Source organism: Polyodon spathula, chromosome 37 (assembly GCF_017654505.1).
Source record: "Polyodon spathula isolate WHYD16114869_AA chromosome 37, ASM1765450v1, whole genome shotgun sequence".
In the NCBI taxonomy this organism is placed as follows: Eukaryota; Metazoa; Chordata; class Actinopteri; order Acipenseriformes; family Polyodontidae; genus Polyodon; species Polyodon spathula.
Window position 1 is genome coordinate 2,380,495 of NC_054570.1, and position 23,148 is coordinate 2,403,642.

General features: G+C 40.0%; 3 protein-coding genes across 3 annotated transcripts; 2 read left to right on the top strand and 1 right to left on the bottom strand.

Annotated features, from left to right (window-relative positions):
• The first annotated feature begins 343 nt into the window (after positions 1-343).
• Positions 344-5,449, top strand: mrps18b (mitochondrial ribosomal protein S18B). The gene is made up of 7 exons (XM_041235577.1): positions 344-470; positions 1,409-1,547; positions 1,861-1,958; positions 2,647-2,715; positions 3,093-3,159; positions 3,992-4,051; positions 4,626-5,449. The coding sequence occupies exons 1-7, from the start codon at positions 405-407 to the stop codon at positions 4,844-4,846; spliced, it is 720 nt and encodes a 239-aa protein (XP_041091511.1). The 5' UTR covers positions 344-404; the 3' UTR covers positions 4,847-5,449.
• An 80-nt stretch (positions 5,450-5,529) lies between these two features.
• Positions 5,530-12,399, bottom strand: LOC121304428 (ATP-binding cassette sub-family F member 1-like). The gene is made up of 6 exons (XM_041235578.1): positions 12,384-12,399; positions 11,985-12,025; positions 10,856-10,969; positions 8,714-8,836; positions 7,789-7,889; positions 5,530-6,881 (listed from the first exon to the last, which is right to left on the bottom strand). Exons 4-6 carry the CDS (start codon positions 8,834-8,836, stop codon positions 6,776-6,778), a joined length of 330 nt encoding a protein of 109 aa, XP_041091512.1. The 5' UTR covers positions 10,856-10,969; positions 11,985-12,025; positions 12,384-12,399; the 3' UTR covers positions 5,530-6,775.
• Positions 12,400-15,679: 3,280 nt separating this feature from the next.
• Positions 15,680-22,757, top strand: LOC121304128. Its single transcript, XM_041235090.1, has 7 exons — positions 15,680-15,903; positions 17,519-17,954; positions 18,884-19,588; positions 20,166-20,254; positions 20,639-20,836; positions 21,404-21,473; positions 21,817-22,757. Exons 2-7 carry the CDS (start codon positions 17,808-17,810, stop codon positions 21,958-21,960), a joined length of 1,353 nt encoding a protein of 450 aa, XP_041091024.1. The 5' UTR covers positions 15,680-15,903; positions 17,519-17,807; the 3' UTR covers positions 21,961-22,757.
• The last annotated feature ends 391 nt before the right edge of the window (positions 22,758-23,148 follow it).

Genomic DNA, 23,148 nt, shown 5'->3' on the forward strand with positions numbered 1-23,148 from the left:
CATAGAGATAGTCACGAGTAGCGCGCCTCCCCCAACGGCTGCTTTTGTTACGTTACTTTTTAAAAAAATAAAATAAAATAAAATACAGTAATAATTAAAGTGACAGAGTACAAGGTTGAATTGAACATTTTTCCTAAAATAATTAAAGATACACTTCCAAGAAACTGCTTGAAACAACAATTTAACAATTGAAGACAAAAAAAGGTCATATTTTAAATACAGTGCACGTAGAAGTGTTGCTCGATTTAACTAAAATATATTTATTATATTATTATATTTTATTTTTTAACATATTTCAAACTGATAATTAAATAAATACAATGCTGGTTAATATATAAAAAAAATAATTCGTGAGTGTTGTGAGTTTTTCAAGGTGACCCTGTAACCTAATTTACTGTGACAAAATGGCGGCTCTCATGAAGACCATACGGAGATTAAGAGTCTCAAGTTTAATCCTCTCAGTTTGGCAGGTATATATTTAAACATACCAGTTTTATAAATTGTGTCAAACTGTGTGCAAATGCTCAAATAATAACACAACAAAGAAGCGCCGTTCTCTTTCGACTATGGGCATCAATCTCAGCATATGAACGTGAATTGTACTAGTCTGTGTTATTTCTGTGTGTTCGTGATTTAGCATCTAAATTGCTGGATACAAAACACTTGAACTTGCATATTAACAAACCTGTTTGTACTAACTTTTTGAATGCGTGTGGCAGGTACTGTTATTCAGAGGAATCTCTACATTAAAGTAGAGAAATATAGGATTGGGTTGTTGTCATGTAGATGCGTACATTGTCCTCCGTAGCTTTGCAGTTCGTTGTGATGCTGTATTGTAACATATACATTAATTTTTTATCACGGTATTGAGATTTGCCTTTCATTGTTCGATATTGAATATTTGATTTTATTGAAATTTATTTTAGCTGATAAGGACTCGGTTGCACTTGCTACAGTCATAAGATCATGGATACATCCTGGCGAAACAAGTTTAACAGTTTCTTGATTGTATTTATTTGTCATTGTTTTGAAGGTTTTTTTTTTCAGCTAATGTTTAAATACTTAAAAACACAGATTCTCAGCTTTTACAGCCTGATGGGACAGAAATTTCTTTATTTGACAAGCCCCAGTATCACAAATACATCTCTCTCTCTTAGAGGCTGGGGAATGTACCAACAGCAATCACACAGTTTGCATATTTTTGTATTAAGAATGTTTTTATAGCATATGTCACACAGTTTTTAATTAATACATCATTAACTACACCAAAAGCAATAGAGAACATTAAAATGTTGGAAATGAGAAGAGGCAGTTTAGCCCATCAAGGTTTGCTACTTTTTGAATGACCGCAGTGTTTTACTGACACCAACCTGGAAGTAAATTATTCATATCCCTTTGTTTATTATAGCCCTCTCACCAAGCCAAGTGTCCCATCCGGCTGTTGGCTGCACCCGTCTCCCGTTCATTCTGCACAGCGCCTGACCAACCTACCTTTGACAGCATCTCGCGCTACAGGGAGAGACCGTGGGAATACCTAGAGAGTGAAGGTCTGTTCCCTTTGTGATTTATGACCCATTATATGTATATAAAAATATCAATACAATTGGGATGCAGTATATATATATATATATATATATATATATATATATATATATATATATAATGCAGCCATACATTTTCTCCTGAATAGATCTGATACATATATATATATTTTTTTAATCCATGAATTGCCCAACCTTTTTCAATCAGGTGGTTATCAAACAAAATGGATTTCCCCCAAGTCTGGGATTTGCACAATGTGAGAATGGGTAATTAAAGAGCTTGTTAAGAGAAGTGTACTGAACATTGCCATCTTTGCAGAATATATTGAAAAGTATGGGAGTCAGACCATCTGGGCAGATTACAGAAGGAACCACAAGGGAGGGATCCCCCCTCAGAAAACACGCAAAACCTGCATTGTAAGTATGAGCTGTTCACTTTCCAGCACCCCCCCCCCCCCCCCCCCCCCCCCCCCCCCCCCCCCCCCCCCCCCCCTGCTGTAACTGTCCATGCGTGGAACTTCCAAGGCATCACTCAAGCTAGGACGCCGATTTAAAGGTAGAATAAATAGGATGTAGAAAACGAAACCATTTTCTTAACCAAGAAGTATCATTCTTTTCTTTTTGGTTTCCAATCCTTAAATTCCTTTTCATGACTTCTTTAATTTGAGCTCAGCAATATGTTCGCTAATAAAACATTAAAACATGTATTTAGGTCCTAATAAGGGCTTTTTGCATCCTCAATGTGATACTAAAGGTAAGAGATGCCAACTTGATTTTTAGTCACTGTCTACACCTGTGTGCCATTTCTGCTGCTAATGAGATGCAATGAGTGGAATTCTTTTTTTATTTTATTTTTTTCATTACAGGTAAGCTTACATAGGTGTTGAAGGTGAGACTGACAGTGAAAGTCATCTCGCTCTGTTACTTTTAGTCTCACATGCATGACGCAAAAATTGTTAGCCTCACAGAAACTTAAAAAAAAAAAAGAGCAACTTGTTTTAAACCTCATCTAAAAAGATTCCATATCGTTCATCAAGGGCTGCGTTTTGATTTACAAATTCAGAATAGTGCAATCTTTAACATGTTTTTTTTTTTTTCTGTGCAGAGAGGAGACAAAATCTGTGGTAACCCTTGTCCAGTGTGCAGGGACCCAAAGATCCAAGTGGACTACAGGGTGAGTCTATACATTTTAACTGGAGTCTGGAGAAATCTCTGGAGCATCTGAATGAGAACTTGGGAATGTAGTTTTAATCTGAGAGAACATGAAGCCTTGAAAGCTGGTTCCAGCGGACCACTGGGAGACCCTAGTTTGAGGCAACTTTGCCATATCAAACCCCCAAGCCTCTCCTGGTGTGCCTTAAATCAAGTTCCAAGCCACAAAGTGGCTTTGTGTTCCCTCAGCTTTACAACCCAAATATCCTAGGTAATTAACAACAATCGTACCATCAGTCCATTTTTAAAGGGGGGAGGTTGCCACTCACTGTACTCAGTTACTCAGGAGTACAGCTTCACGAACATGAAGCCGTTTTTGTGTCTTTATCCGCTTTGCAGAACGTGAAGCTTCTGGAGCAGTTCATCTGTACTCATTCAGGAGTCATCCATGACCCGACCCGCACCGGTACGTACCCCCCTTATCTCCTGGTTGCTTCAGATCTTCTCCGATCAGTCACAAATTGGCTTTGAAGGAATGAAATGGATTAAGAATTGCGTATAACAGGTGCTACTAACTAGCATGGTAAATAAAGCCACCCCAGCATTGTCATTTCCACATGCTGCTGCCAACTGAACGATACTGAATGAAAGTGATCAGTGCGCATTTTGATATGGGTCTAAAATAGTAAATTCAGCTCTTGGCAGGACGGTGCATTTGGGAAACTTGCTGTAAAACACATCGCTCAGTTTAACCAGGCTCAATAAAAGAAAGCAAAAGATGAGTGTAATCACTGTACCATTAGAAAGCTGAAACTAGATTTTTAAGTTGCTGTGTAATATTTTGCAAGGTGTTTGTTCGGGTGTTTCAAACTGTACTGGGTTAGTATGTGTCATGTAACTTGAGCCCAGTCTGTGTGTGGCCTATTGGAAATACAAAAAAAGTACTTTGTTTTTTTGAGAGCGGTACTTTCCAAATAGATTTGGATTAATATGATATTCCACATCGAATATAATATGAAAAACAATGTTCTAAAACTTTGTGTGTCGGCGTCATGAGTGTAGATCGCTTGGCAGGCTGAGATTTGTCGTGGGAGCCACTGTCTAATTTTGCTGAAGCTATGCTTGGGCTTTTCTTATGACTATGAAGTGGTATCCTACATGCTGTTGGTATAAATCCTGCAACATCCCTAAAAGCAAAAACGGTACCGTAAAACTACTGAACTACAGTAATTGTCAGCAGGGGGTGTTTATAAAGTGACTGTAGGCTTAGCCCAACTGCTTTTCGTTCTTCTTCTCAGGGGTGTGTATGAAGCAGCACAAGAACCTGACCAGAGCTATTGACTCTGCCAGAGACCATGGTGAGTTTCACACCTAGGGGAGGACTCGGTCAAGATCTGGGAAAAAGATTTGTTTCACCTAGAATTTTAGGATTGAGACAGAATTCAAAACTATATGAACATCATGTAATCCAAGAAACTACAGAATGATCTCGCAAAAAGCCATAATAGCAGTACTGTATTTAAAGTTAAGTGTCACATTGTATATGGTAATGTAACATTATCCAGCAGGTTTCATTCGATTTTATGAAGCAAAGTTTGTTAATTCTGTAGGGTGATGCAAAATGTTTGGCCATAGCTGTACAGCTGTGTCTTATTTGAGCATGTCTAAAAAAATATTACATACTGGTGTTTCCATTCAACAGCATCCAGCATAGCTACAAAGCCTACAGATTGCATGATGTACAGTAGAAGCTGGACCACCGCATAGGGGCTTGCCAACATTACATTTTTGGTATTGTAGATAATAAAGGAAACTAGAATCCTTAATACTGCACTGCCAAAGTTTACTTAAAAAAAAAAAAAGTATCCAATTCAGCTGAACCTACCATTTTGAGATGCAATAACAATGTGTGCCTGTGTACCATCCTCTCAGGTCTACTGCCTTTCCGGGTCCCCTTTGTGGAGTTCAAGATGGAGGACTATTCCAATTCACATGGTGCGGTGACCAAAACACCCCCCCCTGCTGAAGCAGGTCAGGCTGGGCCCTGGTACTCGTGGTACCAGTGGAACCAGCCCCCTGAGAAAGAGGTCGCCAAGGTGTGCCAGGTCTACCACAAATACCTGAAGGAGGAGGAGCCCGTGGCTGGGCAGTGAACAGGAGCAGTGGCCGCAGGAGTGTCAAACCTCAATGCGTTGTACTACAGGATTTCAAAGTTTTACAATCCAGTTGTACACCTCTACAGTGTTTTTCTGTGCTCCCTTTATCACAGTGCAGTAAATTTCTTACACATTCTCTGAAGGTATAGTACTGTAAAGCAGCCCTCTTTTCCATCTTAGTCCACACCAATTAGAGACCTACATGCTTCAAATCCAGAACAGATTCCCAGACTAACACAGCAGAGAGGGCTGATCTGGTGTCGTGCCTTTAGAGATGTTTCAAAGTCGAAACATTACAAATGGAAAGTGAATTTAAAACTGTAACGATGGGGCAGTGATTAAGACACCGAAATAAAATAAGGGTAGGAAACAGATTTTATAATATCAGTTATAACGAAGTGCTTGATCAGAGCATTCATCACATAGTTGTGTATTATATTTATCATCAGATTTCAGACTGTGTAAATTTGGTTTTGATCCATTAACACAATAGATGTTGCCATTCTGATTATTAACTGCAGCATTGTTTGATTGCCCTTGTACAGCTCAGAGTTTTCTCCCCAATACTAAATATGCAAATAAAGATTATTTACAGCCTGATCCAGTTTTGATATGTGCTACCCAAGACATTGTTTATAGAAGTGCAGACTCGTTCAGATTGTTATATTTTGATGAGGTGATGGGTTTAGGAAACAATCCTTTACAAAGACATTGGTTGTGTGACAGACAACATCTAGCCACTAATTGTTTTGGATTCCAAATATTAATCACTGTTGTGTCATTTGATCATTATATCTCTTCCTAGCAAAATCGGAGAGCAGATTCTCTATAATTATGTACAGCAAGTATTCCTGCCTGATAGCAAACTGGAAATTGGTCAAGTTATGTGTTTTATTCTCCTGTGGCCTCATCTGTGAACACAGCTTAGTGTGAAAGATTCAGCATACTGATACAACACAAGCTAAAAGGAAGCCCAAGCACCCAGATGCTCCAACCTCAACACACACACACAGACAGACACAGAAAAAAAAAGAAATCTGGAGTCAATTTACCACTGATACTTTATTAGTATAAACAAAAGGCATGAGTGAATAATTAAATATTCAATGCATTCAACATGTTCTGGATTGTGGAAAGAAATGATGACAGCACAGCTCGTGATAAAAACACTTTGAGGGGCATTTAAAAACACCAAACATCTTGTCACTGCATGGACCTGCTTGTTACACCTCGGTAATCAGCATACAGTAGATACAGCACAGAATACTTGCACTATTGCAGAGCCAGTAAAAACTAAATTGAAAAGTCCCATTTCATGGAGACACAAGTTAAGCTCAGCAAAACACAGTATCCCATGTGCATTAAAGATGGAGTGAAATCCCAATGGGATATTATGGCTTGAAGAGACTAAATAAAATAATCCTATCAAGAATTGGTTTTAATACAGGAGTATCTACTCTCCAAAACAGAAAGGTAATGACAAGAGTAGTCATGACGACGTTCTGCTCAATATTTAAAACTAAGAAACCAAGGGAGTTTCGAGAAATGTTTTGGCTCATGCCTTCAGTGTAACACTGACAAGCATTCCCCAAAATTCAAAGTGACAGTCATTTCTTGCAGTTACCTCAGAATTCATGTCAAGCTGATCAGAAGGAGCAAAATAATAATTAAAAATGCTGTCCCTTAATCCAAGATGAGTAGAAGTAATGATAAGAAGTCACCTGAAAGGAATATTTGGGTGTTACTTGTGTTTAATTCACAACTTGCCTCCTCCCGGTCCCTCACTTCCTTCCCCCAGTCACATGGCAGGTGTCACCAAGCAGTAACCCTCACCCCTCCACACCATCTCAGGCTGTGGTAGATCTTCATTCTCTGGGCTTGTTGACCATCACTTCCCCGAGAGACTCCAGCACCTCTCTCTTGTAATCATCGAAGTCCCCATCGATCTGGTTCACAGCCTGGTCCTCCACGACCCACAGCTGGCAGTTTGTCTCCGTGATGAGCCGAGCATCGTGACTCACAATGATCACCGCTGTAATGGGAGAGAGCACAGCACAGAGTGTTACACTGGAGTCTGTAGATCCGAGTGGACTAACATCTGCCTTGGAGAAGGTCATGCATTGTGCGATCAGCACACTAGGGTGTGTGAACTATGCATCAGCTGCAGAGTCACTTAGAAAAACATCTCACCCGAAAGATGGAGCACAAGGAGGTCAAGTGACTTGCTCGAGGTCACACAGTGAGTCAGTGAGTGGGCGAGCCAGGATTCAAACCCTTATCTTGAACCACTGGACCACAGAGCCTCCATTTAGTCACAGAGTATCCGGGACATAAGAGCATGAGATAAATAACCCAAATGTATCAGCTAAATGTAGAACAGTGACTAAGATCACATTTACAAGTAGGTTGCAAGTTTTATCGAAGTGTACATATTTCGGATTCCAGACTGATTGTATTATGTTTTTTTTTTTCTTTTTACAGTTCTGTTCTTCTGCTTCTGGACGTACATCTTCTTAAGCGTCACTGCCAGGGGCAAGAGAGAGCATGCTTACTGCCATTGAAGTCACTCCATGAGGAATCTACCAGGAGATACTGTCACGTCATGACCTTTTAGGAAAATTACAGGGGCAGCAGAGCAATGGTTTTCAAGCTATGGTACGCACGCCAGTACTGGTACATGGCAGGCTTGCAACTGCTACACACACCGGCAGTTGTTCTTTATGACGATGTGATTCCTCAACCACAATACTCCCTTAAAAATCAGAATGTATCAGTCTGTACCACTGAATCACAGAGAAATGACTCTGTGTTGTCGATTGTGAACAAACAACAAAACAACTCCAACTCTTAAGTAAAACTTAAGATTTACAGGATTCAAACTTTCACCGTAAAACATATCCCGCACATTCCCAGATCCGGATCCCACATGTAGCACTCACCCGTTGGGTCCAACTAGACCATAGCGTCGCCCAGAGACAATCAGTAGGTCAGCGTTTACAAACAGCTCCTTCCCATGAGCAGAAATACTGAAGCGCTCCAGCTGGAGAGAGAGACAGTGACAGCGAGAGTGAGAGAGGATCACATTTCCATTGTAACAAATGAAGCACAGTCTCAATTTTCTTAAGATCTTAAATAAACCGTTCTAAAAAAAAAGTATTAAAAGGTATAGTTATTTTCAAAAGGTACTCCAAGTGAAAAAGCGAGGATGACCAACATTAGGTAAAATACTCATTACGACACAGCAGTGTTAACACTACAGATATGCCTGTTTTTCTGTGTAATTTGAAATACAACACTAGGTATCGCTTTACGTTCACCAATGAAACATCTGTGCATATAGTCGACTATACTGTACACACTGCAGAAAATACAATAACACAGCTGCTTGCTGTGCACCATCTTGTGCAACTGTATCATTTCAATACAGTACAGCAACTCGCATGCATTTAAACCTTCTAGTTGTGTGCTTTTGTCTTCAAAAGCAATGTTAAATGATGTGTAAATCAGTTGTTTGACCACATAATGCCATTGATAGTAAGGGGATACGATAGCCAAAGTCGAGTTCTTATCTCCATAGACTTCCATTATTTTTTGGTTGAAACATGAACGTGGCGATAAGGTGGGAGACCGTCATGCAGGTTTTAGTATTACTATAATTATTAGGATGATAATATTTTTTCTAGGGGGTTTAACAAAATATTAATTGTTCTGGGGTTCAGGACAAAACTTAAGAAGAATGACACGTATTTATATTTAATTATAGATTATTTTTTTTGTTATTTTAATTTATTTTTTTATTTTTTTTTTTTTAAAGGATTTTTGAGCAATAAGTTCCCTGCGTTTTTTCCAGGTGTCAAAACTCACCTTGATGTCGGAGGCGTTCTCAAGCATGGCCTGCCGCGAGGACATCTCAGCCTGGGAGATCGAGAAATCTCCCTCTGCCGCGCTCGTTGCCTTCATCGACGCCACCTGCTTCTCGTACTCCATCTGCGGAGGTAAAACACATCATTTAAAAGGAAGTGTCACGACTCCTCGGCAAAACTATCCCATCGCAAAACTCTACCAGAAGCCCGAATAGCAGTACAGTAGTATTTCATGTTAGATTCTGAAGTGTCACATTTGCTTTTGTTGCAAAAAATAAATAAATAAATAAAACGGTCATGAACTTGACCAATACAAATCAAAGAATATTCTACCTGTTTATCTACTTCTCTATCTAGCTATCTATCTGCACACACATACACGCACAAATGAAGCCAGTATTTCAAAGTGTTAGGTCTTTATATATGACTGATGCAATATGGTAATCTTTGGTCACAGTTCAAAGTGACGGCTTGAAATGGTTTAGCAGTTATACTGGCAAATTAAAAAAATAAAATAAAAATAAATAAAAAAAATAAAAATATATAGTTCACAGTTTCTTCTTAACTTTTTCTTCTCTTTATACGCTCATGTTGGCATAGGGGTCATTGGTAGAAACAGTATCCTTCCCTTCAGCTTCCCCTTCCTCAGCCTCCACTTCTTCATATTCTTCACCCTGCCCAATTGCCCATGGCTCCTCCGTCTCCTCCTCTTCCTAATCAGAATCTGTAATAATAATAATCACCAGGTCCTCGGTAAGCGGCGTGCAGAAAGTCCTGCTTTTATTTCATCTTCAAAACGCAGTGCTGGTGATCTTAAGGAAATGGTTGCCCGTTCAAAGTCTGTGTAGAAGAACCTGACATAAGAACAGTCATCAAGAGAGGCCCTGTCATGTTTCTTAGCTATGCAATGAGACATTCGTAATTTATCAGACCTGGTAAAGTAGTTTTTGATGCATTTTCACTAAGCTTTTTTTCAACGGGGAGTTCAGACACATGGTTCTGTATGGATTTCTGTATTTTTTTTTATTTAGTTTTTGGTTACTACAAGACAGCCATTCAAAACCAAAGACTAAATAAAGCATTGTAAAGGATCTCAAACTTAGCCACCAAACCCTGACTTACTCTTGGGACATCTTTAAAGACAGACATTAACCCATTCAGTGCCACTGTCTTATTTGAGGGACAGGCGTACTTTGTCATTTTATTTTATCGGGCAATATTTAAATTTTCTTCAACTATATTGCTGATAACTTCCTCTAACTTTGTTTAAGGTACATAAAAGTAAACTTGTGTCCGACTTTTCACCTGTACCACAGAAAACAGCCGATATCTCGACTCACCCAAGGAGATTGAAACAATATCCATGTATGCACCCAAATACTCACTGAAAAAGTGGACAGATAGTTTTAAGAGTGACTTGTAATAAATGTACGTTCATATATATGAGTATATCTTCAAGTATTATATAAAATTCACTGCAACATCAACAAAAAACGGCTAAATCAAATGTAATTAGTTATATAACCAGTGGCAGTGTGTGTATAAATACAGCTACCACCACGTCTATTAATACACGAATTAAAGTTGTATATAACGATTTAGTTGAATGTGACAACTTGGGTTCACCGACTGTATCACAGTTGGAATGTTCCATAGGTGTATGTAGAAAATGCATGTCTTAATTGCGGCAGATGGACAGACAAATGTTGACCCAAGTGACATACATGTGCAACCTACATGAAGGTATCCACATACAGTACAGCAGTCCGTCTAACCATTTACCTGTAAATGTACTTGTCCTGTATGCTATGTCGTCTTTGGAACTCTCTATTTGCCGTGTGTATGACATGTGTGAGTTTGGAGTCTTCCGAGTTTGTTTCGTACCTCATGTGGGTGGTGTACGCATATTACCACGTTACGTGTTACAATGACGTACTGCTTGCAGCATCTTTTAGTTAAAAATAATGTTACAGCAACTGAAAAGTTAGGACAACTTTGGTATAGGCAAATAAAAATATATATAGTTGTACCAGTTTCTTCTTCTTTTTACGCCAGACCTATTGTGCAATACACAATGCATATCAAAAAGCATTCACATATACATGAAAGCAACAGACGAACGAATGAGATGTGAAGAGCAGACCTTGTTTTTCTTGTTCTTGTCTGTCTTGCTAGGTTTTCTGGACTTCTCCAAATCCTCTCCCTCCTCCTCATCATCGCTCTGTTCCTGGGTCAGAGCTGCAAACAAGTTGCCACCCTACGGAAGCACATCAGACAGCTGCAGTGAGAACTCAGCGCTGCATGACCTGATAAATAATAACACAGTAATACTATAGCAAACAGAGGCTGTGATAAGATAATGTACCCACATAACATTAATACAGAGGAAACGGGTATGATTTTCTCCAAACTGAAAGCGACATTTACAGAAAATTCCGAACCGAACAGTACCAAAGACAAAACTGAACTGAAACCAAATTTTTTGTACAAGGAAAAAAATAATTCTGGCAGTCTCAGCGCTAAGTCGGTGGCATTTTTAGGAGATCATCGTGCGCTTTTCTGGTTTCCTAGGGAACCAGGAATATAATAAATAAAAAAGGCTGAATGTCTCGGAATACATTCTTATTACATTGTGTCTTGTGTTATAATACGTTCACATGAATGATGTAACATTATATCCAGCTTCTCACAGTTAAAAAAAAAAAAAAAAAAAAAAAAATGGTACGTCCTGTTCTCTTGGCTGCACAAATTCAGTTCGGTTTTAAGGGTTTAAACATTAATTTTGGTTTTATCGAAAGCCAATTGGACGTCAAAAACAGCTAAAAGAGTTGATAATTATTATTATTTTTTTTTTTTTGAAATACGAATCGATCATAACCGACTTCCATCCATTATAAATATAATTGTGGAAAATAATATTTTGACTGTTCACAGACACCGTCTTCATGAAAAAAACATGTCTCCAATTTGGAATATGCATCAAATAACAATGATATTTATTGAAGGGCAAAATAAAAAATAAATAAATAAAAAAGAAACATAGAAAATCAAATGTTAATAACAATCGATAGAAAGCATGGTTTATAAGCTTACATTATTAAGCATAACAATGGAATCATCAAATTCCAAAAATCTTTGAATTTTAATTAAGGACCGTTTTGAATCATGCCTTTGCCATGTCTATTGGCACTTATTAACAAGATTTTAGCATAGAGCGCAAGTTGTTAAAGGTTACTGTTTCACATGATAAAACCTGTTGTTTGAGGTCTTACCTTATTTTTCTTGCCTCCTTTGGAAACAGACTGAATAACTGCTAGAATGAAAGATAACGTATTTATCAGGTGAGATCGTCGATTGGGAACTGCAGAAAAGAAAAGACTATGGCTCTTCTTGAACATTTTATTTGTTTTTTTAAAATGTCTCTATTTATCAAGAGGAATACATATTGAACAAAAATATGCTCGAAAGGAACCTAGTCTAAAAAAAAAGATGATAAAAATAAAAACAATAAAATTCACCTTTACCAGAATACCTACATTTCACATAAAAAAATGTCTGATCTACAGAATGCTGGCGATACATATATTAGGTAAGATTTTCTGGAAACACTTTATTTCCGTGTGCTTCGATAGATTTGCTTCGTTCTCCACTCCTCTGTGCAATCAACACACCTTCCTCTTCCTCGTCTTCGTCTTCATCGCTGGGCTAAACCGACAGCTTCTTCAGCTTCTCCATCACATCGTCGTCATCGTCTGCTTTCATTCGCCCTTTCTTCTTGTCTTTTTTTCTTCTTCTGTGGCTGTGGAAGAGTTAACAGATTTCTATTAACTCACATGTTAGGTGTAATAAACAGTCCTACATGGCATTCTTGCAAGTCCCTTATTGCTAATTCGCTCTCCAGACAACGTTTCTTCTCACAGTTCAAAATGGTAAGAAGTTAAAGATCCAATTGAACTACACACAGCATAGAACAGGAGAGTGGGGTCCTAGTACTTGTAACCCTAAATAAGCCTTAGTGCCGAGAGGGAAGCTTCATAGTGGAGTCTTTTCATCAGCAACAAATAACCACGTTTTTAAATATTTTCATTTAAAACACGCACACTCTCCCAAGACTTTTTCTTTTTCGTTCAAGTTCCACACCTCAGTTTTAAAATACACTGAAATCTTGCGACAGGCGGGGAAGAGATTCAGCTGTTCAGATATCTCTGAATAAACACTGGCACAAAAAGGCAAGGTCCAGGTTAAAACTGCTGAATTAAACCACGTGGGGTACAACAACATTGAAACAGGGTCTTGACCCCCTTGTAGCCTTACTTGGTATGAAGAACTACATTTCTGTTTAAATGCAGATAAAAAAAGGTTTAATGCAAACTCACCCTGTGCTGCCCTGCAACACCTGGATAAAGGTGTCGGCCAAATACATACATAATAATGACCTGGTATATATATATGGATGGGCACTGAGCTTACCACTGCACAACTGCAAGAGTCAAATTCACCTGCTAAACTAGCAATCTCCTTCCCTCTATCTGTTTGTGTTCCTTGACATCCAGCTTTTCATTCTGCCGCTTCTCGTCCAGCGATAAGCCCCTCTCTTTCTTTCTACGTCACCCCTGCCTCGTCTCTCTTACCTGTTTATTCCGCTCTTTGATTGCAGGCTCCTCATCTTTCTCCTGCTTGTCATCAGCAGCTAGCTCCTCAAAGAACTGCAGGGAGAGAAAAAGACCCGCCACGGGCATTTTAGCTATCATCGCATGCTAAACCATGCAGTTTGTACAAAAATAAACAAAAGTTTTGCATGTTGTAAGGCTTTACATAATACATTTACTTGTTATACATGTAAAAGAAATTGGTTCACTAAACCAGTTCCTTTTCTGCATGTTAGATTTATACAATGCTGTAGTTAATAAGCAAGAGGTAGAGAAGGGGGTTGAGCAAAAACGGCTGGCTGGACTCCATCACACAGCGGGCACGTAACTGAGCGACTCAGAGCGAGAATTTTTCCACTCACTGAGTCATTAAATCTGCTCTGCAGCTCTGAGCTGCTCAGGGGGAGCGGAACTAGGAGAGCCGTTAAGTGCGTTCTTTCACTGAGCTGCTCTGAGAGGCTCACTTACTTAACACACCCAAAGCACACCAGTTACAAGCAGAGGAAAATGTGGAATGAGTCTGTAAGAGCTTCACCGCTTGGGTTAAAAAGGTTGGCTTATGCTGGATACAATACACTGCAGCTTCAAGGCTCAAGATGTATGATTCTTTCACAGATCCATTATATTATTAGGTTAAAAAAAGGGGCTTTGTAAAGTTTAGATTTTAAAATGGCCAGCTGAATTTTTTTAATAAGAGCAGCAAGGACAGCATTTTATGCCTCAGGACAAAGTTCTCCCCTTGTAACTTTTTAATTTTTTTTTTTAAATAAACTTACCGACTTTTTGCCCCTTTTATCTTTTTTTCCTTTCTTCACTACTTTCTCAAAAAAAAAAAAAAATGGAAAAGATTCAGTGAAAAGATAAATAGATTTCCTTACGTACATACTTTAGGAGGGGGTCCTTTCTGCCCATAGAGTTCTCCAATGATCAAGAAGATGGCTTGGTAACCCTATTCCATAACTTCACTGCTCTTTTTGTCTCCACTTCGCTTCCAGCTGTGCAAATGTATGCAAATCGCGCCTGTGTGACATCAGTAAGCAGTGGATTTAGAAGAGATCTCTCAGCAGTGCTGTCCTGTTCTTATACTGTGTGTAATAAAGAATGTTCTTATTGAGTTCTGAAATGATGTTCAATCCAACAGATGCAATGTGCCTGCCTCCCCTGAAACATGTTTTACTTTATAGAGTGTTTTGAAGTTATGGCAGAACTTTCAAATCTTATATTTACACAGAACGCTAAACTGTAAATATACATATTGTATTGGCATGGAAATATTCCACATACCATATCTTTAATGAGCAAGAACCACGAAAACCATGCAAATCAACATAAAACGATCGAGTTCTACATCCTCTGCGCAGAACATGTGTGTGACATACATGTGACATATGTATGTTCTTTTAGTTATGTACCAGTACTTGATTGCTACGGTCAGTCGAAATGAATTACAAATATGTCCTCGCACAGCAATTGCGTTATACATGTGTCCCTTTAAAAATAATAAAAATACTTATTTAATACCGTGTCAATACAATGTTTCACCGCAACATAATTTAACTGAATCCAACTTAAGTTGGGTTACAACAACTTAAGCCAATAACCAATACCGTCTATGCTGAGACACAATGAAAGGGCTTGCCTGCTGTGTTATAATAAATTACAATATCGTATTTACAGCACTGTAAATCTCTCCATCATCCAAGTCCTGGGTTTTCACTTTTTTTGGCATTGTTGTCTTATATTCAAAAGGGGAAACCTAGCAAGTACATATATTTTATTTAAAAAACAAACAAAAAAAAAAAACCCACCTTCACAAAATACGTTAATTTTATTTTTTTATTATTATTTATTATTACGTTTCGCAAAGCGCTAACTTTATTATTATTATTTTTTTTGTATACTTCATGTGCGACCCAAACCAGCACATGCCACAGACTGCTGCTAGATCGACGGTGTTGCTACAGTGCTGTCATTCGAAATAGCACAGCGCCCCCTCTCGGTGGAGGAATTGCATTGACGAAAGTAAAAGAAACAAACAACATTAATTTGCAGCGTTCGTGGGTTCCACAACTCTCTGGCAGCACTGCATACGATTCGGTCGTTACTTATAAAGATATCTTAGAATATGTTTAACCTCGCACACAAAACCATTCGGTAATCTGTTTTAACAGGGACTACAAGTAACAAAGACTACAATTCCAAAGTTGCATTTCGGCGCCGCAAAAGCGTCACGCTGGACGTCACAACTCCGCTGGCCAATCGGTGTGCACCCGGTGCCGGCAGCGGAGCGGGGCGTTCTGGAAGAGTCTGGACGCCTGCGCAGTACTGCGGTCGACAAGGGCAAAGGGAGAGGTGGATGGGTTGTGGATGACATTCTGCCTGTGGAAACGAGCTGTTTCTTACAGAAGATTCAGTGCATTATATTTCAAAAAACAAAACAAAACAAGAGGGGGACTGAAGGATGCGAGCTGGGAGACAATTAGTGATTCAAGAGGCGGCACAACCTTCTCTTTGCAGGTGAATCAAGAGTCATCTGGACTAGGTAATATACCCTCCTGCACACTGCAATTGCATTATCATTACCCCGTGGCACGTTTAATTAGATTACAGAGAGTTAAACCTCCTTAATTATATAATACGGTGGTGTGGTTGTTGATTTGACATGGCATGTGCTTGGTGCTAATACAAAGCCTTCAGTACAGTTCTATGTCTTCGCTCTTTTTACATTTTTTATGCTGTAACGATATGTATTGTCTGAATAACAGTTAACTGCCTTCCCATTCACGAATGGACGAGTCATTGTGGCAGTGGCGATGCTGCATTGAGTTGACCAGAATTCCTGTTCAAATGCACACTTACAGTACAAGAGATTACTGAATGCTGCAAATGCAGTCTGTCAACTGTGGAGCGTTTGACTACACAGGAATGGCAATGAGACTCCTATTTCATAGCAGTTTTACCTATTCCAGGTTTTACTGCGATCGTGTAATGTGTCTAGGTGTAAGTGTGTCTTAAACTCCTAATAAAACCAGGAGTTGATCAGAAGTGCTATGCGATGGGAGTCTTGCTCCCATCCCTGCTGTAGCACCAGGACTTTGCTAGAATCAAGCAGAGTAAAAGTAAAGGGAGGAAGCTTGCGTGCCTGCAGCTTGAAAAACCTGTAGGAAGACGTAAACAAACTGGAAAGTCAACAGCATCACACGCATCTTTGAAGATGCTGGCATTTAATCTTGCAGCAAATTATCAGTTCAATGAAGGGTCTGGTTCAGTAATTGAGAGCTCGGTTGGAATGGAAACCAGCAGACACAGGGGGGTCCCCAGGACCGAGTTTGGGAAGACTTGCTCTACAGCTATGACCGTGTGTGAATGTTACCGTCCTTGTGTTCAAAACCCATCTAGGCACTGACTGCTATATTATATGAATTAAAACGTGAAATAAAAATAAATCTTATCGCAGGATTGGTTCTGATATCTATTTTGGTGATATTCTTTTAATAGCATTTTTTTAATAAATACATAAATTCAAGTATCATATTTGACATGATGCCCTCGCAGTTCTATAAAAATCTATAAGATTGTTCCAAAAGGTTGTTGTAAACATCACAGGCAGACCATATTCAGTGATAGGCTGAGGTAAAGCCACTCAGAAAGTTTAAAGATTATTAAGCAAACCTGGTGAGGGTTTGCAAACCCGCTGACACACCTACTATTGATAATGCCTCCTGAAACACTGAAGCCGGAAGTGTTGTGGAAACCGCTTGAACAAAATCTAGCGTCCTTCACTTTCACCTCTGACCTCAGATGGCTACCGTATTGGGGTCATGTGACTGTTGGGTTTCCAGTTGACCAAACACTTCAAGATATTGGCTTCGGTACCAGTGTAGGCTGGTATTCTCTTGGGCAAGTTTGATCGTGCCACGTTGCATATTAATGCCATCAGAAATGTTTTGACTCTTTATATTTGGAACGTAGTCCAAGATTCTCTCAATAAAGTTTATTTACAGTTTCAGAGCCACTTTCTCTAGGTCTCTTCATCCATTTTTTCCCCTCACGTTTACAAACCTTTTCCGATATCATACCGCTTGGATTATGCCACTGCGGATGTTAGTTTGTGGTTTGTGATTTTTTTTTTTTTTTTTTTTTTTTTTTTTCCAAAGGGAGCAGGAGGAAGAGTGATTTTGAATTTCTCTGAAGTCAGCTACCTTGTGGAATACGGGACCCAATCAGATTTCTGCTTGTTGCCAGGGTGACAAGTGTGTGAGTTTCTTTTGTTTAAGCTTGGGGAGATGGTTGGGGAAGTCTGTACTGCCCAACTCTGTCCTTCAAGGTCAGTGTAGCTCCACCTTAAGATTCTTTGGACACTTTTCGTGGAAACAGTACCACTGCGCCTCTCCAGGGGTCTCCTAACACAGAGCTCTCGGGGCGGTTGCCTCTCGTCTCTGGTGAATGGCACTGCCGCTGTACCGACAGGGCGTGGTTCTCAGAGGCTGGGCTGGTACGCTGGGAGGAGTCAATGGCGGATTTGGTGGGCGGCCCAGCTACTGTATCAAAGGAAGACCGGGAGACCTTCACTGTCAATGGAAACCGAAGGAGGTAGGATCCTTTTGCAGTCCATTTATTCAGCGCCTGTCAGACGCATCAGGTCCAATTTATTTTCACACAAGATATGTATTTTACATGCACTGTTTAAAAGTAATTTTAATTCACTGTAAAACAGGTTTAAAAGGCACCGCATATCAACAGGACACTCAGTACTGTATCTCCAGCCCTGCCCCACCCCTTGTTCGCTGTATTTATCTCTTCATAGTCGCGCATACTGATAAATAGTCTCCTGATCACTCGATTTCTCACCAAACTCCTCAATAATGCAATCCAAGTCATTATTTTATTACTATAACATCTCAAAAAGCTCTGCAAATGTCTGTGATATTCTTTGAGCGCTGGGTGCAGAAGCAGCTCTCTCCTTTGTTTGTGTCCGTGTTATCTCTGTGGTGCAGGGGCTATGTGTATTGCTCAGAAACGCCTCCATTTCCCGGCCTCTCTCGGCCATTGAAGGCTTTTCTCTGCTTTTTCCGGAGAAAAAACGACTAAGGACCTGTGACTGACGCCTTTTTGATGATGTCGGACAGGGTGTGAAAACTCTGAAGTTTGCATCTTCTGTATTTTTTGTAATATATTGCTTACAGACTTTTGTTATTTGCAGAACAATCTGAACAAGTCTGCCTGCCATTTTGAGACCTGAAAGCAAGGCTAGCCCTAAGAGGAGGGTCTTGTTTGTTGCCTTTGGTTTGCTCAGCTTGACACTGACAAATACGGAGCCTGGAAGTGATTTTTATAGTTTTTTGATTAGCCTCCTTTGGCTTAAAAACAAAGTCATTACCGTCATAGCGTATGTTTTAAACTAAAATACTATTGTAGTATTCCATATACTTAATGAAAAACTGACAATTAAAAAATGTTGACATTTCAAAATCTAACATGACATACTGTACTACTGTTATGGCTTTTTTTTTTTCTTTTAGAAACCGGATTGGTGCACTTGTGGCCCGGTCCGACCAATCAGCAGCTTGCCCGGCTCTCTGTCCCCACCCACTTGTCTACGCTACCAGACCACCAGCCAATTAGGGCTGGAGCCTGTCCTGCGAGCGACCAAGCGCCAGTCACCGCCCGTGGAGCACAGTCAGATCGCTCTTCCACACCTCCTCCACTGCAGTCACGGGGAGGTGAGGTTCCGCTCCCTCACCTGCTTCCCAGATGACAAGATCAGCCTCTGCTTGCTGGTGGGCAGCCAGGGACACAAGACCCTGGTGGAGGTGCCTTACTCTGGGCTCGCCCGTCTAGGCGAGCTCCTGGCACTGCAGGTCTCCGAATCCAAACAGGACGAGGTTCTCCTCTCCCAGCTGGTCGACTCTGTCACAACGGTGGATGGCTGCCGGGAGGACGACATCATGGTGGAGTCGCCCAGTCCCGGTGCACCCTGGGAAGGCTCGGCCCAGCCCTTTGACATGAACGAGAGCCACCTGGATTCCTTCCGCAGCCTGTTTGACAGCCAGTGGTGTAGGATGCCCTTCCATGCAGGGTTCCAGTATCCAGACCCGCAGCCCACGCGCGGAGGGGGGTTGGTGGCGTTTGAGAAGAGCCAGGTTCTGAGAGGAGGGCAGTCCGAGAAGAGCGATAGGAAGATGGAGCAACACCTAGCTAACATGCACGACAAGCTGCGCACGGAGGTGAGTGATGGGATTCAAAAAGAACAATAAAGTCAGGGATAAGACAACACTGGCTTTGAAGCGATTCATTATTATATGATACATGATGTGTTTCTTGATCGTTTTTTGCAGCAGATGCCTGCTCTAGCATGTTCTGCAGATGATAATAATAAAAATCAAGTTTAATGTTATAAAATGAATTATGCTGTCACTGCTTCAAGAACAAATGTTTCTCTGTACTTTTTTCATTGTCTTACCTATGCTACTAGTAATTTTTTGAGTGGAGTTATTTAGCCTAGACCTTTATTTGGGGTTAACATTTTACAAAATACTCTTAAGAGGTCTAATTGCTTCAGAGAGCCATTCAAATCATAAATATATATATATAGATTATTATATATAGAGAACATCATAAGTCTATATATCTTTTTTTTGTAGAAAATTCACCTCTAATCTGAAAAAAAACTTAATTTTAATTTTGTGTTTATTGAGGCATTATTAACGAAGTGTCTAACGGTATTTTCAGACATCTTTTTTTTTTTTAAATCAATTAACATTTTATTGATTTTTTTTATTTTTTATGTTTTTGTCTTTTCAGTTACCCAACTTCTTTCTGAAGAACCATGATTACAATATATATTCCAAGGATGTGGAGTTTATCAACGAGTTTTTGCACATGAAGACCAAGTAAGTAAAAGTGTTTATAACTGTAAAATAAATAATAATAATAATAATAATAATAATAATAATAATAATAATTTGTTTCAAGATTTAATTCTAGACCACCACACATAGTATATTATTATTATATTAATAATAATATTAGCTTTTGTTTTCAACAAAGTTCTAAATTAAGACCTGGTTTAGACACATTCAATCTTTGAGACCTTTATAAAGTTTATGTGTTCTAGTCCTCGTTCCCACCATACCATCTCTGACTGTGTCGAGACAACACTGGACTGCTTAGTTAGACAAAGCAGTTAGGATCAGGTCTCTCTCTCTCTCTCTCTCCCCCCCCCCCCCCCCCCCCCCCCCTCTCTCTCTCTCCCCCTCTCTCTTGTTCTCTCTCAGAGGCTGGATGTACCAGGCAGCCCTGACGCTGTGTCGCTTCCTGGCCTGGAACTACTTTGCAGATATTCAGATGGAGGTTCTGAAGCTGACCCAGCACCCTGAGAGCTGGAGCGTGCAGGCGCGATGGCGGGTCCGCGGGCTGCCTCTGCACGTGCTGCTCCTGCGCTTCTACAGGAGGGACAAGAGCGACCTCTACAGGTGAGAGTAAAGAAACACAGTCTGGGTTTAGCGATCTACAGTTGTGACTAAAAGTTTTGCATCACCTGCAATATTAGGATTGAGAAAGTACAAAATGATATCGCTGAAGTCTACCGTCAGGAAGCCATAATAGTAGCACAGTTGTATTTCGTGTTACATTTTTCGAAATGTCACATTTTTTTCGTTATACTATGGAGTGGTGTGTAATTCAGTATGTGAACGTGGCATTATCCAGCAAGGTTTCACTCCACTTTAAGAAGCAAAATGTATTAGTTCTACAGGGTGATGCAAAACTTTTGGCCATAGCTGTACAGTTCTTGCAGTATAATCCTGGTATTGGTTTATACTATTCTAACAGATTCTTCCAGAGTATAGCAGACCCAGATCCAATGTACAAGAATAAAAGCAGAGGGATTTCCACAGAACGCCTTTAGTCTCCAGTGAATCCAGCCCATTTTACAGTACCTACTGCAGTCTGCGCCTAATTGGGATACTGATAATCAGGGTGTCTGCTGAACTCTGGGAGACGATTCTTCCCAGTGATATTTACGTCATTTAACTTTGCAGGACCTACGATGCCTTCTCTACGTTTTACCTGGGATCGGATGGACTCATTCACTGTCACAAGGTGGACAAGGTGGGTCTCTAGATATAGACATATACATGTGCTCACTTACAGAGTTGAAAACACAGGGACAGTTGAGTAAAGATAATTTCTAGATTGTGTATTACAGCTATTGGCAAAGATTTAGCATCACATAGAATTTTAGAATTCAGACATCATTAAAAAAAAAATTATCATATATATATATATATATATATATATATATATATATATATATATATATATATATACAATATATATATATATACCCTATCCCTACTTTCTCTTAAATTTGATCCCTAAAAGCTCCTAGCATCTGTCTAAGAGCCTGCCTTTTTCTGCTCAGGGTTATCTTTCTGTGCTCTCCCCCCAACAGATGATGCCCGCACAGCCCCCTGCCCAGAAGGTGAAGGGACTGCTGGTCACAGCACTCGTGGCATTGGGCATGCAAGAGCACCGACCCGCTCTTAACCTGCTCCTCACACAGCTGGCACTGAAACTGGGGCAGCGGCACTGCTGAAGGACTGGCAGAGACTGGCAGAGAAAAGACATCGAGTCCACACATTGAGATGTTCCGTACAGAAAAGCGTGGCAGACTGCCAGTTGGGTTTGTAGTTTGGCGCTGCACTTTGCAATACCGAATTGAAGGATGCCATTTGGCAGAAAACTCTGCGTTGCCAAGGGCTGATTCATTAGCACTCCCCTGTTTTCAGCACTGAGACCTGCTCAGGATATTAGGGAAGTTTAGTGATCAGAATCTAGTCCCACCTCCCCTTCCCAGATTAGTACCAATTACATCATAAAACATTTGACAGTTCAGCACAACGGGAGTCTTTGCATGAGGCAGAACATTGGCAGACAGACAATGAGGGTACAGCCTAGGATTGAGGTGTGCCTGCGCACAGAGCTGTGAGGGGAAGCTGTTACTGAACCTGCCAGCCCCATGCCTGACTCATGTGAGCGCTAAGTTTAAACAGAAGAGTAAAGATTTTTTTTTTTATTTTTATGATGATTAGTAATTGCTTTTTGCACTTGACAATGGGACGGGAGACCCAAGTACCTCAAAGAGGGTTCGCTAGAAAATGTTCCACAGCTGCTAGTCACTCTTACGGTCCCCCATTGGATGTTCAATTTTCATTGCTCTGCGAAATGTTTTTTTTTTTTTTTGGTTTGGCTTCACCCACAACCCTTGCAAGTCTTACATTGTAACCACCCTGTGTATGCAGCCCCAGAGTCGCAAATAAAGTCTACCGGAAGCCATTAAGATAGTAATATGGTATTTCATGTTAGATTTTGAAGTTTTATCATTAAGTATATGGACAACTACAAAACGCTATGTCATTCAATATGTTTCTGTAACATTATTCAGCAGTTTCCATTCGACATTATGAAGCAAAATTGGTTAATTCTACAGGGTGATGCTAAACTTTCGTACATAGCTGTAAATCTAGGACCACCTTCATAAAACTCCATTTAGTTCAGCTAGAGCCTTTATGAAGTGTTATCACAGCACCTGCTTATTAAGAGCACAGTTTACCTCGAGGAAAGGCAGTATAACAGTGAATAAAAACAGCACAATTAAGCACTTTCACAGGGACAAAAAAAACCTGTGGACTGATCGCTAGCAAGAAATTGCAAACTTCTCAAAGCTGTCGTTTTTGTTACTTGCAATGTTCTTAGTCTCAACCATGTGAGATGACATCCTTCA

Bases quoted from the DNA above. Each gene is read 5' to 3' on its own strand.
- mrps18b (XM_041235577.1), top strand. From the start codon at position 405: ATGGCGGCTCTCATGAAGACCATACGGAGATTAAGAGTCTCAAGTTTA. The intron at 471-1,408 runs GTATATATTTAA...TGTTTATTATAG, and splicing joins TAATCCTCTCAGTTTGGCAG to CCCTCTCACCAAGCCAAGTG. The intron at 1,959-2,646 runs GTAAGTATGAGC...TTTTCTGTGCAG, and splicing joins AAACACGCAAAACCTGCATT to AGAGGAGACAAAATCTGTGG.
- LOC121304428 (XM_041235578.1), bottom strand. From the start codon at position 8,836: ATGGAGTACGAGAAGCAGGTGGCGTCGATGAAGGCAACGAGCGCGGCA. The intron at 7,890-8,713 runs GTGAGTTTTGAC...CTCTCTCTCCAG, and splicing joins AGAACGCCTCCGACATCAAG to CTGGAGCGCTTCAGTATTTC. The intron at 6,882-7,788 runs GTGAGTGCTACA...CTCCCATTACAG, and splicing joins GGTCTAGTTGGACCCAACGG to CGGTGATCATTGTGAGTCAC.
- LOC121304128 (XM_041235090.1), top strand. From the start codon at position 17,808: ATGGCACTGCCGCTGTACCGACAGGGCGTGGTTCTCAGAGGCTGGGCT. The intron at 17,955-18,883 runs GTAGGATCCTTT...TTTTTCTTTTAG, and splicing joins GTCAATGGAAACCGAAGGAG to AAACCGGATTGGTGCACTTG. The intron at 21,474-21,816 runs GTGGGTCTCTAG...TCCCCCCAACAG, and splicing joins ACTGTCACAAGGTGGACAAG to ATGATGCCCGCACAGCCCCC.